At 45.1% G+C, this 15,219-nt stretch overlaps 1 protein-coding gene across 1 annotated transcript; it reads left to right on the top strand.

Annotated features, from left to right (window-relative positions):
• The first annotated feature begins 9,290 nt into the window (after positions 1 to 9,290).
• On the top strand, positions 9,291 to 13,220 carry LOC135377779 (uncharacterized protein K02A2.6-like). Its single transcript, XM_064610488.1, has one exon. The coding sequence runs from the start codon at positions 9,291 to 9,293 to the stop codon at positions 13,218 to 13,220; it is 3,930 nt and encodes a 1,309-aa protein (XP_064466558.1).
• The last annotated feature ends 1,999 nt before the right edge of the window (positions 13,221 to 15,219 follow it).

The raw sequence follows: 15,219 nt of genomic DNA, 5'->3' as shown, positions 1-15,219 counted from the left end.
AAAAAAAACGCTGATTCCACGCGCGAATGGCGAACAGCGCACGGGGAACTGGGGCCAGCTAATGTCGATATAAGGCCATGCACAAGACTAAAGTGTCAGGTAACATCTCATTATGGAAGTTCATACAGATCGGGGGGGGGGGGGCAATCTGTGAATGAACTAATGAAACCAAATTCATTCGATGGTCATGCTATGTGTTTTTCTGGAACTCACATTGTTAAGGCCTTCCATTTTTTTTGTCCCGATGAAGATTTAAGTTAGCCCAGCATGAGAAAATGAACACGTATCAAATGAGCTTGTGCACATTAAAACCAGGCATGTATAGAGCCAAATGTACGTTATTAAGATTGCACGCTATATTCACAGTTGCTTTTTTGCTTCTTGCAGGTATACCCACTCCAGAAACAAGAATTGTACTATTAAACGCTGACTGGAAATAAATCGAGGTCAGATGAGAAAGGTGTTCTTTCTTGGCCAATGACTGTTGGATGACTCCAAAAAAGTCACAACAAAGTCTATAGTATTCAGCTAAGCTCCATATACCAACGTGCTTCACAACAACGTCAACATTCCCTCATGATGAACGCAATTACACGATATGCTGCATTGTGGTATGTGGTATGTTAATATACCATTTATCTCACAATATATACACAACCCTGTAATATGTCTACTGTGAGCCAGATATGATATAATATGTCCACAATATTATATGTTGCAGCCCAGTATAGATGTGCATTCAGCAGAGTATATATGAGCCATGCAGTATATGCCCTTATGACTACCCAGGTCGCAATAAATATGACAACATTTTGACTCTTACTTGAACCTTTGGCCGTACTGAGACACTTTCGGCCGGACTGAGAGTTTGGCCGTAATGATACACTTGGGGATTAAAGGATCATTGTCCGTAATGAGACTTGCGGCCGTAATGAGATAGAACCACAGGAAGAAGCCGCCAGTGAAAAGTCGGGAGCTAGTGTCAAGGATCAATGTTGCCGGAACCCTAAGTTCAACCCAAGAACGGCGTTACGAGTGCATCTTTTTCTCCCTATACAGGGTGTTTCACGAAAAATGAGCCAAAGTTAAAAAAGAAGCCCCCAAAAAATCGTTCATCGCACACTAAAAAAAAACGGAGTGCTACCAGTGCAGTTACCAGAGTGCATAGTGGTGCCAGTGGTGTGAGGATACTCAAACTATTTTTTGTAATTAATTAATTAAGCGACATTAATTAGTCAGTTTTTAATTATAATGATTCGAGCCAAAATGTCAATGAGAACTGTGCCATGTCTTCGTTCGATAACAGGACGCTGGAGAGCGCTGTGATCCGGCGCTCCTCGCGCGTCTGCGACAGGTCTCGCGTCGGTTTTTTGCAAACCCGTAAGTCTTTGGGAGCCGGAAAAAAAAAAGGAACCGTTAGAGGTACAAAGTTGCAATCAACGGGTTTCGTGTCGTTGTATCGCCCGCTACAACTTTCTCATTGATATTTTGGCTCTAATCCTTACAATTAAAAACTGACTAATTAATTACACTTAATTAGCTAACTAATTAATTACAAAACAAAAATAGTTTGAGTATCCTCACACCACTGGTAACACTATGGAGTCCGTCTTTTTGGTATGCGATTAACCTTTTTTTTTTTCAACTTTGCTCATTTTTCGTGAAACAACCTGTATATTTAACCACGAGAAGACGAACGTTATTCGTAATTTCTTCAGGTCATACGTGCATTTGAGAAGTTATTTTCATAGTTCAGTCCATTGTGAACATATTATAACGTTCTGCTTCAGCACCCAAGATGCCGTTCTTAGGTAGAACACGACTGCAGAACTCCGTCTGCCTCTTTTGGTTTGCCACCCGTGCACCTCATTCTCCTTGACCATGACACCTTCAACGTTACGGCATTAAAGCCGATGTTGTATGCAAATTGATTAAATGCAGGATGCGTGGTACTGGAACGCGCTAAAAAGCTTCGAGCAGCAATGTGGTGAAGATTCGAGTAACATCTTATTTTCCATGAAGTGTACGAGTACAACCTTTTTTCTTTCTCTCGCTTTTTGCAGTGACGCGTCAACAAATGCTGTGGCATACTGGAATCGCGATGCGGTGCTATACCAATATTGTGGAATGAAATGAAGTCGCTATGTAGAGCAGTTTGATTATAAGCTGTATTTCTTGGTTTTCCTCGTAAAAGTCCGCATGTCAGAATAGCTGAGGCGTTTCAAAAGGAAAGCATGCAAAGTGAAAGGAAGCTTTCTCTTGGAGCCGAGGTTTTGTTTATCCTGCTTTTCTCAGTCGGGCGTCATGGGAGACGAACGAATCCAGGACTTTCCATTCCTGCTGAGCCCACGTCGTGTCAGATCTTCTGGATATGCCTTTATGCGGCTTGCCTTTTTTGCCTCGATATCATTGAAATCGTAGGACGAATGATCTCTCCGCGGGGGTTTCGAAATCTTGGCCCTTTGTGGAAGATCTGTGTGGAAGTCGGAAAGTACACACTACGTTACCGCTCAGGAAGGGTATTGTGTATGTTTACCTTGACTAGTTTTTCGAAAGTGATGCGCTCCTAAGACGAGCATATAAGGATGCTACCCATCTCTGTTTCCGTTAGATGGTCTTTATACCTGGAGGATGGGACAAGTCGCAATGCTTGACCAGATCGCGTTGCAAAAATATTACTGCCCTCGTCTTCTCCTCTCCTTTTACCAATACCTCGTATTGCCAACTGTAGGATGGGACAAGCGAAAGCTTGTCCTCGCATGTTCATTTAAACGACCATATATGTAGTTTAAAAATAGCAACCGGAATCTTTTACCTAACGGGACTTGGCATAACGGACAAGTCTCACGGATCTTAACTTTATCGGTTTTTGTCAGAAAAATCGCTTTGGATAGCGATGGGTAGAAACCGTGAAGTTGGGCACCCAGTGGGCACAAAGGCTACTATGGGTAAAGCGGATCACTTAACTGTGATTGATTGATCTAGGTATGAAATTATCGCGAGCACGCTCCCGGGTTCATATCCCAGACCGGTCACTATGACGACGATCGCTATTCTATAGTTGCCTCGCAGCGTAAAATCCCAACTTCGATATACAGGGTGTTTCTTTTTATCTGCAACGATTTATCATAAAAAGAGGACTTTCCTTAAGACGCTTTTATTTTTGTCACTGAATTAGTCGATGGGGCTGCTACTAGGAAACCGTAATTTTTCTCAATTAGGGGGACTAATTAACAGAGATATTTTAATCAACTTTTTAATTATTGAATTTTAAATTATTGACGCTTTAATTTAAATTATTACTTAAAATTATTGACTCTTAAAATACGGTTTCCTATAGTAGAAGCCCCGTCGACTAATCCAATGACAAAAGTAAAACGTCCCAAGGCAACTCCCCTTCTTATTAAAATTTGTTGCAGCTAAAACGAAACACCCTGTATAGATACGTATTAACTATACACTGATTAATGCAAGAGAGGCGCTACGAGACCGGATGAATAACATCACTGAGGCACAGTTCAGGTTCTTCCTGGAATTTCGAGGACACTGGTCTCCCTTTACACTCTTTAGTAGAGTTAGACTCTTATTGTTCAGGGAAGAGAACCAAACGTTACAGAACATTTATATTGCATTATATTGTACCTCATACAGATGAGATCGTATAGAATATTTCGAACTGAATAGCGAGCTTTTAGTGCATCTGAAGAATTCTATGAAAACGGTACGGTAAAGGAAGTTATCAAATCCAAGCTTATTAATGTGATATCACCCTTCTCAAAATAACAGCGCGATTGGCTTATCGTGTTTTCGGAATTGGTATCGTGAATACCTTCCGATGTACTAAAGCTGCCTAATATCGGCGACTTTCGTCCTATAGGCTCTCAACGTTTCGCTGGACTTTCTGGGCTCCTTCTACATATGGACTCATATTGTGCCTTTGTGAACTGACATTAACTGACCATGTGGGCTTCGTGTCGTAACCAAGGACAAGGATGTAATATCATCATCATCCTAACACCTCGTCATTTCATATTTTGTGCTAACCAGTGTGCCCTGGGGTAGTAAACCAAAAATTTGCAAAAAGTGGCAAATTTGCTCACTAACTGTTGTCCCTCCATGTTCTTGTTGTTGACCGCTGCTGTCTCCGATAAAGGAAAGCTGTTCGTAACCGCGGTTGCCAGAGGAGAAGATATACGCTACATGGAAAGACATTACGGCTCCAAAAACATCTTCGTTTCATCGTGTCCTCGTGTTCCATTATTGGATCCGCTCATTGGATTTTGCAGTCCCTCGTTTCCCTCTGTAAGACCGACTATCGCCCGGAAAGCAGGGTTACGCATCGCTTCAATTGGTGTCCTTCGCTCGCTTCAAACCTCACGGCGATTGAGTCAGAAGTTTTATTACCTACATCACGTAGATATGCAGCCGTCCCATTGCATTGTTTTCCTCGTTTTGCCTTTTATCGCGCCCGTGTAGGAGAAAAAAAAAGGTCAAGGTGTCGGTAAATTAAGTTTTACGCCCTCCCGGTATCAATAGTGCAACCTATAGGAGGAACATCATCGACTTTTATTGTAACGTGCGTGAACTCGGAAGCGACCCTGCGTTCACGGGCGGGTAGTTCTTGGCTGGTTGTACCAAGGCCCTTTTCGCCTTAAATATGCGTGTCGAGGTGTTACCAAGAAATGCGTGCCTCTACTAGATCTACCCACGCGATTGGCCGTCTGCCATTGACGGTGGAACATAAAATGGTCTTATTATAACTGAACAATATTCAGCTTTCCTTCATCGGAATATCCTACCGCAAGACGTCTTATAAGATGGTGTAGCAATATCGAGTGGAAAACTCTTGAAGGGGATGTTCTTGGTACCAGCCGAACGAAGCTCCTCCAACTTGGCAAAATGAGGTTCTATGTGGTTATTCGACATATTTGTGTGTGTGTGTGGGGGGGGGGGGGGAGCATATTCTACGTGCTTGTTATTCTCCCGACGCGACTCAACTTCGTTGATACGCTCATAACGCCCTCCCCAGGGACTTTTGGAAGTGAATTGATTGCCTGATTGATTTATCACAGGCAACCGCCTAACGTACGTCACTCCAGATAACCAGTGAATCTATGATGAAAGATGAAAGTCACTGAAAAGGTTAGCCAGCTGTAGGGATCGAACCCACATCTTCTGGATTGCCGGTCCAGGGCTCTACCAATTGAGCTAAGCTAACACGCCTCTCCAGCGACTTTCGGGGTGCGTCATCTGTAGGGACGACAAACCAGCCACTCACTCTCACTCACCCTCCTTTCACTCTTACATTTTTGCTCACTCATACACACGGCAATCCAGAAGATGTGGGTTCGATCCCTACAGCTGGCTAACCTTTTCAGTGACTTTCATCTTTCATCGTTGATTTCTTAGGCAATTTGAGGCTTTGTTTGTATCTGTCCCTTCTATGTTGTTCCAGCCTCAGAACATCAGTTTATCTCTTAGTGAATCTATGTTTACAGGTGACGATTATGCCTGGCCTTCCATTGACAACTGTGCAAACTGACATCACATTGCCTAGCCAATAGCGTAAAGATGGACTTCATTCGCTAGAAACAACCTTAAAATTTGAGCAGGTTGGTTCGGTCTCGCTCAAACACGATGAAACTCCCAATGCTGGACGAAAGCACTACAACAGACGAAACGTTTGTGTCGTGTTTTTGTTGTGGTCCTGTTATCCGACACTGGGGATTTTATCGATTTCATTTGGGATAACTTGCGTACTCCACGTACCCACCAGGTCTTCTTTAGTCAAGGACCTCGAGTGCGTCATTGCTTTCGTGTGAGATAATCATTTTGCCTATTGCTTTACGCTCATGGGTCATGGCCCCACCAAAAGTCGGAGGGTATTGCTGCGAAACGGAACAAGTTCGAAATGAGTCACACTTCACACTTCGGAGTCAGGAGTCACACTTCGGAGGTACTCCTCATTCTGTGTTAGACAGGGAACGTGGAAATGCAATTATCATGCACGCACTACCGTTCCCCACGAGACCATGACGTGGCGTTTCAGTCAATAGCGGAACAATGCAAGTGGATTTGCAAGCGCACAGACTGTTCTAAAACAGCATCGCATTCGATCCAAGGAAGCGTGACCAAGGTTTTCGCTTCTATTATTCAAGCCGTCTTCGCCCTTCTTGCTTCCGTTACTGTAACACTTTCTTTTCGTCTTTGTCGCGTTAACCAGTAGTTTATCCAGGACCGCAAGCACGGGAAGTTGAAAAACGTGGAGTGTGGCGCATTATTACAATAACGTTGTAACAATTTTATGTATAATTTCCTACATCTGTCTATAAAGCTGCAACAACAGATGTAGGGGGCCGTAACGGAAAGAAAGGGAGGGGGTGTCACCAAACATTCAGGGGGAGGTGGTGTATGGGGTATGTATGAATCACTGACGTTAACTATGATGACAAAGGCTTTGTGCTGGCATTGTCGCGTCTGGTTAAATTTACAGGTGGAAATGCAAATTGAAATAAATACTTACAAGCGAACTGCTCGTCATGAACATTAACTGAGCAAAGTTTTTCGCTGAACAACGACTTCAAGACAAGCAACATCTTGGGCGTTCAGCACGCCTTGGTGATCCTTCCCCGGAGCTCCTCAACTATTGTATAGTTCAGGGAAGGGCAGTATTTTGGGCATTGTAAGGGCATTGTAATTAAAATACTATTTAGAATATAAATACATGTATTTATATTTTGTAGTTAACTACAGTCTTGAAAATTGTATTTATAATTATATTTAAACACCAATTTTCGGGTATCTATTCTTCTAAATACTTTATAAATACTCCTAAATACAGAATATACTGATTAATATCTTAAATTTGCCTTGTATTTGACCTTTCGGGAAGAAGGGCGAGTTTGGGTCCTAGTTATGCCGTGTTTGCGCTAGCATGCGCATGTGACAAACCATTGTACATGGCGAGTTTTTCACTGTTGTTGCGAACAACGGTTGCGACAACCCGATTACCTTGCTGTACGAAGCATCTTCGTCAAATTTAATACAAGCATTTTTCATCGGCGCGTGTGGAGATGCTGTTCTCCTTTGCGAATCTGATTGTACGGCCGAACAGAAGATGCCTAAAAGATGCAGTCTTTGAGAAACTTCTAATATTAAAATCGCCATGATAATCTAACAAATAAATGCTATTGCTCCTTGCTATAAATGCTATTATCATCGTTATTTCTGTAATTCCAGATGACATCTTCCTCACAGTATTTATGGTAGTAGTTACGGTATTTATATTTTGTATTTAAATACTCATATTGAAAAGTATTTATGAAGAGTATTTAAATACCCCTTTCAACAAAGTATTTTGTATTTATATTTAAATAGTCAAAAAATGTATTTATGCCCATCCTTGGTTCTAGGGCATCCCGCTTTCGACTTGTAGCTCTTGTTACGCCACGAAACTATGAACTAGAAGAAGGTTGCGTGTGGTCTACAACCTCATTTGGGTGGGGGGAGGATATGTTTATTGAAAAAAAAGATAGAGGAAAGGTTAGTCAGGCATAGGCCGACTTGCTATTTCTTACAAAAGAAAAAAAAATGTTGGAGAAATAGTTGCCTTAGAGGCTGGTCGACAGGCCTGAGGGAAATACAGCAAACAGCCGAGGAGTGCAGTATCAGATCGGATAAAAGATGCAAAGTCTGAGCCTTTGAGATCTTGCGAACGAGTACAGTTGGTCCTTGACTTCCCCCCACCCCCCGTTCCGGTTCCGGTTCTGTTTCCAGTTACCTGTTGTTTCTGTGAACCAACGAGACTGATAATTATGGGTCCAACGCGCGGTACTTCTACTGCTTCGGAAAGTGCTCCGAGGAGGCAAAAGACACTGAAGACCTTACAAGGAAAGGTTGAATCATTACATATGCTGCGTAGAGAGAAGTCAGGTTCTGCAGTTGCTCACCATATGCCATCAACGAGTCAACAGCACAGCTCTATGTTATTTGCGAATTTTGACTTTTGTGGGGGTCCTCCGGCCCTAACCCTCGCAAAAGTCAAGGGCCAACTGCATACTAACTGTATAGTAAAGTGAAACCGGGTATGGGAATAGGTGCTCGTAGAGCCTCGCCGTTTTGCAGCAAACGCCTCCTGACCCTCTTTGCATGCCAATGCATGTGGGGACCGCAAACAAGCTTCACCATTGGGTGCGCCCATTACATCGTTGTAGGCCTCATCTAACGGCAGGCACACCGTCCGGTAACTAAACAACGCATGCGTGCACACCACCACCATCACCACCACTGGCTTGGCCAGGGGGAGTGGTTTCCGGGGTTCAAACCCCCCGAAATCGTACCTTTACATTTGGGAGAGGGAAACGAGGAGGAAATGCCCTTACCCCATGTAAAGTCCCCATAGAACCCCGTCCGAAATATTTATCTGACTACGCCACTGATCTTCGCTGACGGCTACGTTGTTGCAACGCACGTGCGGGACTTTCACTTCAGCGAAATGCAGACTCGAACCCACACCCAGGGATTTTCCCAACTTCCTCCCCCCCCCCCCCCCCACACACACACACCTAATACATCCCCAAGATCTTGCAAGACCACATTATTTTGAACGGAAACATCTCCTTGAGTCTGAGGAGCAACGTGAGGACGGAAACAAGACGAACACAGGACGGGACAAGAACCGATGAAGACGACTCATTATTTTGTGTAGGATAGTGACGACATCTAGCGGTGGCTTCAAGAAGCAGGCCCGCTCTGTGCTCTGCGGTAGCACAACCGCACAACAGCGGCACAGCGGCGTCCAGACGTGCGGTGCGGCCTGCTCCCGGAACGTGCTGAATGCATGACCGACGGCAACTATTGCATTTCTAATATTTCTATTAATTTCTCCATATTTTTTAATTTACGTATCAACTTATCAATTGCATTTCTTCGTCGTTTATTTTTTCCCGTGCATTTTAATGCCCTCAAAAAGATAAAGTACACCAAAAATTTGCGCATAGTAAGTAACAATTTGCCGTAAATTGATTTCAAACCAATTCAAAATGAGTATGCCTACGTGTGATATCTTATCGCTTTGTACGCGGCCTTGTTGATAACTGTTCGCGCCTTCATGGTTTGGCGATAAAAGGCAGCTGCGGGTTTGTTTTCATGCAGTCTGCAGCCGGGTGTGTTAGGAGCAGGTTCTGCTCGTGTCGTACCTGAAATAAACAAGTTCGTTCCACATTCGGTGTACGTTGTTCCTCACCGAAAGACACTACATCTGGCGACGCTAGGATGGAATTTCACTGAGAATGACCGGCGCAGACGAAGCAACCGACGGAAAGGAAGAAGCGAGGAACGCGAACCCGACGACACAGTGCAGGATGGCTACGATAGGGCAAGTAGAACATTTTGATGAAGCTACATCGGATTGGATATCCTACGAAGAACGCTTGCTTTCGTTCCTGAAAGTTAACAAAATTGAAGATGGCAGTAAAGTGGATGCGTTTCTTAGCATCATGGGACCCAAAACGTATTCGCTGCTAAAAACCTTACTGGCTCCGGATAAACCGTCTAACAAGACTCTTGAAGTTCTGATGACTACTTTGCGGGACCATTTGTCGCCGAAACCATCAGTGATAGCAGAAAGGGCGAAATTCCATAAGTGCGTCCAGGGAGAGTCTCAGACGATTGTGCAGTTTGTGGCTGAATTGAAAAGACTAGCCCAGGATTGCAAGTTTGGGGCAAACTTGGAGGAAGTTTTGAGGGACAGATTTGTGTGCGGATTGCGAAGACTTGATATTCAAAAATGTCTGTTCGCCGAAGATGAGTCTTTAACATTTAAGAAAGCAGTGGAAAAAGCACTGTCTCTTGAAATGGCTACACGAAGTGCCTCGGAATGCCACGAAGCTGATACGCCCCCGCCCCTACACAAAGTTGATAAGGTCGACAAAGAAAAGAAGTCTTCCTGTTATCGATGCGGTGCGAACAATCACTCCAGTGAATCATGCAACTTCCGGAATTCTGTCTGCCACAACTGCAAAAAGAGAGGGCATATTCGACGAGTGTGCCGATCGCGAACAAAGTTAAAACCGCTATCTGGACGACAGAATCTTCGCAACTTGAGGGAAGATGACAACTTTGACTTGAATAATGCGGTCCTACGGATGGAAACACGCAGCAACGACCCCATGTGCGCAACGGTTGTGATCGAGAATGTTCCTGTTAAGATGGAAATTGACACTGGTGCCGCTGTTTCCGTTATGTCTTTCCAGCAGTACCAGAAGTGCTTCCCGGACCTTAAGTTGACACCCACTGCACTGAAGTTGCGGACATACACCGGAGAAGCGATTACACCTCGTGGGTGCGTCATGGTTGACGTGAAGTACAACGGAAATCAACGAAGCCTTCCACTTCACATCTTGCGTGAGCCTGGTGTACCTCTCCTAGGACGTGACTGGGTGCGAGAACTGTGCCTGGATTGGACACAACTGAACGCAATGTCACCCGACATCAAGTCCACCACGGAGCAATTGTTCAAAACGTACAGCCGACTCTTCGAAGACGGGTTGGGAAGAATTAAAGGTGAGCAAGTCTCCCTCAAGCTCAGAGAGGGCAGTATACCACGGTTTTTAAAGGCCCGAAGTTTGCCTTTTGCACTCAAGTCTGCCGTGGAAAATGAATTGAGTAAACTGGAAAGTCTCGGAGTAATTACGCCAACCAGTAGTAGTTCATTTGCAACACCAGTTGTACCTGTCGTTAAAAGAGATGGTTCAATTCGATTGTGCGGTGATTACCGAACAACGGTCAATCAAGTTTTGGAAGTTGAGAAGTACCCCTTGCCTAGACTGGACGAAATATTCGCAGCGCTTGCGGGTGGCAAGCATTTTTCGAAGATTGACCTCAATCGGGCATATCTTCAGGTCGAAGTCGATGAACAGTCACGGGAGTACTTGACGCTGAACACTCATAAGGGATTATACAAAGTAAATCGCCTTGCGTTCGGAATCACCTCGGCGCCCGCAATGTTCCAAAAGATAATGGAAAACATGCTGAAGGACCTTAGCGGTGTCATTGTTTACTTAGATGATATCCTGATCATGGGAAGGTCGCAAGAAGAGCACGTGCGGAATCTGGAAGCAGTGCTGAATCGCCTCGCAGAACGAGGAGTAAAGATAAAGAAGGATAAATGCGAATTTTTCACGAACGAATTTCAGTACCTCGGACACGTAATCAATGCGGAAGGAATTAAGCCATCGCTGGAGAAAGTAGAGGCAATTCTTCACGCACCGCCGCCGGCAGATAAGCAACAGCTACGTTCGCTACTGGGAGCGATTAACTTCTATGGGAAGTTCTTGCCAGATTTGTCCAGTGTTTTGTATCCGCTACATAGACTCTTACGACTTAAGGTGGCATGGAATTGGAACCAACAGTGCCAACAGGCGTTCAAAAAGGTGAAGGAACTCCTATCATCGCCCCCGCTCCTTGTCCACTATGACATGGACATCCCGTTGCAGTTGGAGTGTGATGCATCAGCATATGGTGTAGGGGCAGTACTGTCGCACATACAAGCAGATGGCAGCGCTAAGCCGATCGCTTACGCTTCAAAAACATTAAGTGTCGCAGAATCCAATTATAGTCACTTGGAAAGAGAAGCTCTGGGACTGATATTTGGAGTTAAGAAGTTCCACAACTACCTGTATGGACGGCATTTCGTTCTTTTTACTGACCATAAGCCACTCCAAACTATATTTGGTGCAAAAACTGGCATCCCAAGTATAGCCGCTGCACGGCTACAGAGATGGGCATTAACTCTTGCAGCGTACCAGTATGAACTTCGCTACAGAAGCGGTTCCACTAATGCTGTCGCGGACTGTTTCTCTCGCTTACCGCTCAAGAAGAAGCATCCCGAAAGTGCGGACGACGAGGTCTGTGCGTTGTATACCGTACGACTGCAAAGTTTCCCAGTGAGCAGCACAGAAATTGCCAAGGAAACTGCTCGTGATCCTATTCTGAGTGTTGTGGCCAACTTTATACGAAACGGATGGCCTCCTTCAAATTGCAATGAAGCTTTAAAGCCCTACTTTCTGCATAGGACGGCACTTACGGTACACCAAGGGTGCATCTTGTGGGGCATGAGAATCCTGGTTCCAGCGGAGCTGCGTAGTAGAGTGCTTGAAGAGCTACACTCTGGACACCCAGGAATCGTTCGGATGAAGGAGATCGCCAGAGGTTATACCTGGTGGCCAGGTATCGACTTCGACTTGGAGCGCATGGTGAAAGAGTGTGACGACTGCCAGGACCAGCGTCCCTTACCAGCGAAAGCTCCGCTGCATCCGTGGTCGTGGCCGTCGGAACCTTGGGAACGAGTCCACCTGGACTATGCCGGACCGTTCCAGAACAAGAATTTTTTGGTGGCAGTTGACGCCCATTCTAAATGGCCGGAGGTGTTTGTACTTGGATCAACGAGTGCTGAAATGACAGTTCAGTGTGTGCGTGAACTATTTGCTCGTTGGGGAATTGCGAGAACAATTGTAACGGACAATGGGCCACAATTTTGTTCAGAATCTTTCCAGGTGTTCCTAAAGCACAATGGTGTCCGGCATGTGACATCAGCACCTTACCACCCGTCAACAAATGGGTTGGCAGAACGGTTTGTGAGGACCTTGAAAGAGTGTCTAAGAAAGGATCGTAGCCAGTCGCTGGAGGTGAGGCTAGCCAACCTACTTTTATCTTATAGGAACACTCCTCATGCTACAACTTCTCAATCACCTGTATCTTTAATGCTTGGAAGGACGTTAAAAACGAGACTAGATCTGATTAGGCCTTCTCTTAAATCTGTCGTAACTCAGAAGCAACAAACGCAAATTTTACAGCGAAACCATCAAGAACGGATGTTTCAGGTTGGTGATTCGGTACGAGTAAGGAATTACCGGAGTGGGAAGAAATGGGTTCATGGCTTTATTATCAGTAGAACTGGGCCTGTGTCATACAAAGTGAAAGTGATCACACAGCATGGGTCTTTGGTGTGGAGAAGACACGTTGACCAGATTGTCGCGGCTCAAGCTCGAACAGAATCTTCGACAGATCTACATGAACAAGAATCGTCGGATCTCATGCCTGCAATCTCCACTGGCCCATGTTCCGAGACACCGGTGACCGAGAAGCCGCCAACTCCAGTACAAGCAAGAAGATATCCACTTCGTGAGCGTCGACCCCCTCAACGTTATGAATCCACATGAACTGGGTTGTTCTAGTATTTAAGTGTGCATGAAAGTTTGCATGCGGGTTTTTGAAATATTGTATACATTATTCGCGCAAAGTTATTTTTTTCTTAGGGTGGTGGTAGTGTGATATCTTATCGCTTTGTACGCGGCCTTGTTGATAACTGTTCGCGCCTTCATGGTTTGGCGATAAAAGGCAGCTGCGGGTTTGTTTTCATGCAGTCTGCAGCCGGGTGTGTTAGGAGCAGGTTCTGCTCGTGTCGTACCTGAAATAAACAAGTTCGTTCCACATTCGGTGTACGTTGTTCCTCACCGAAAGACACTACACTACGTGTCAGTATAAACTATTTGGCATGTAAGGAATAGGGGTCCATTCACCATATCGATTGCTGGAAGGGTGAGAGGATGAATATTACTTGCGAAAGTAAAGAAAACAATATTAATGGATCCATGAAGAAGACCGAGAGACACGGTCTTCTTCATGGATCTATACCAGCTAGCCTGCGCCCTTTCCCTTGTTTCATTAATATTAACGGCTTCCAGAAATCGTTGCAGGGCCTCTATGTCGAGTATACCGCTGGAATCTCTAAATGATATGAGTCACAATTACTAATTAAATAAATTGCTAAAAAATGACAAATATTAAATCATGACATACCTTTTTTATTGTTGTTGTTATCTGTCTTAGATGTTCTCGTGGTCTGTACCGGTATGTGGTGTCATTTAATGTTCCCAGATGCGTTTGTATTCACTTCCCACTTACTAAACGGCACCCCACTACATGCCAAATCATTCCCATTTACGTGAGAGATTTATATCCTTCGTTGAGCATACTAAAATATTTGCGGTACTGACTCATTCCTGTTCGATGATTTGAAAACATCCATGATGAGTAAAACTTTGTTGCACCTCAAGCGCACCAGAACGTTCATTGATCGAATGCTAGCACGTCTTGCCCGCGTGAGACAAGCGCTAAAGATACTCCAGGCATGGACCTCAGAATGCGCGGATCCGACGGTGTTTCAAGGGCATTCCTTTTACGAGGAAGTAGACAGAAAACAAAGCAATATAATCGTATAAAGCGTCCCGCCAATGACCCGCAAGTGACCCGCTGGTACCCCGCGTAATGCTTAATGGCATATGAAGGGATTACGAACACTATTTGACCTCCTGGAACGCGTCGATCTGCTCACGGAGCTGCGTGCCACTCGAAGATAAGGTTCCAGGAGTCGCTCGAACAATTATATTAATATGCGGAGCTTCTTATGGACGGAGCGTGCGCGACCAATTCATGACGCCGTCCACCAGGCAGCGCTCGTGATGGGGAAAACAAGATGGAACACAATAAACACACGCCCAGCAAAATGGCGGAGATGAGCTGCCACGACTTTGCCCTTCCTTCACAACCACCAGAGCAGCGCGTTCACCGCCTCGATATCGATCAGCTGTTTGTTTACACGCTTCACACACGTAACAGAGTATGGCCGTTTTTAAGCGGCACTTCATTCAGCCAGTTACTTGTTGTGCGAGGCTCAAATGAGGCGTGACCATTCCACGTTCTGCGTGCATGAAGATGTAGAAAGCATCTCGGGGTTTGATAACCCGCCGTCCTATTTGATAACCCACCGTCCGTGAAGCCTTTTTCGGATATTTCACCGGAGCCGTTCCGGGACAGGGTGCGAAAGGGGGGAAGCCGACCCCTCGAGCGTCTCGTCCACAGGGGGCGCCGGACAGCAGGGGTACCGAGAAAGCAAATTCTGTTCCGAGCCCTGAACACACAAAATGACAAACACAACACAAGCCTCAAGGTGCCCAGGAACACAAACGAAATATTGCAGTCGTCGAAAGAGTCAGACCGTGCCAGTGTGACGCAATCAGTTGGCGCACTTGACCGATAATCAAGAGACGCCGGTTCGTTTCCAGCCACGGTCTGGCTTTTTCGGCGGGTGCCATGTTTCGGTCTCTCATACGGTTGGCCAGTATATAACGAGAGACGAAAGAACTTTCACTTTAGAAT

The sequence above is a fragment of the Ornithodoros turicata genome, chromosome 1, assembly GCF_037126465.1.
Source record: "Ornithodoros turicata isolate Travis chromosome 1, ASM3712646v1, whole genome shotgun sequence".
Lineage (NCBI taxonomy): Eukaryota > Metazoa > Arthropoda > Arachnida > Ixodida > Argasidae > Ornithodoros > Ornithodoros turicata.
This window is presented reverse-complemented; position numbering and strand designations above follow the sequence as displayed.

Bases quoted from the DNA above. Each gene is read 5' to 3' on its own strand.
- LOC135377779 (XM_064610488.1), top strand. From the start codon at position 9,291: ATGACCGGCGCAGACGAAGCAACCGACGGAAAGGAAGAAGCGAGGAAC.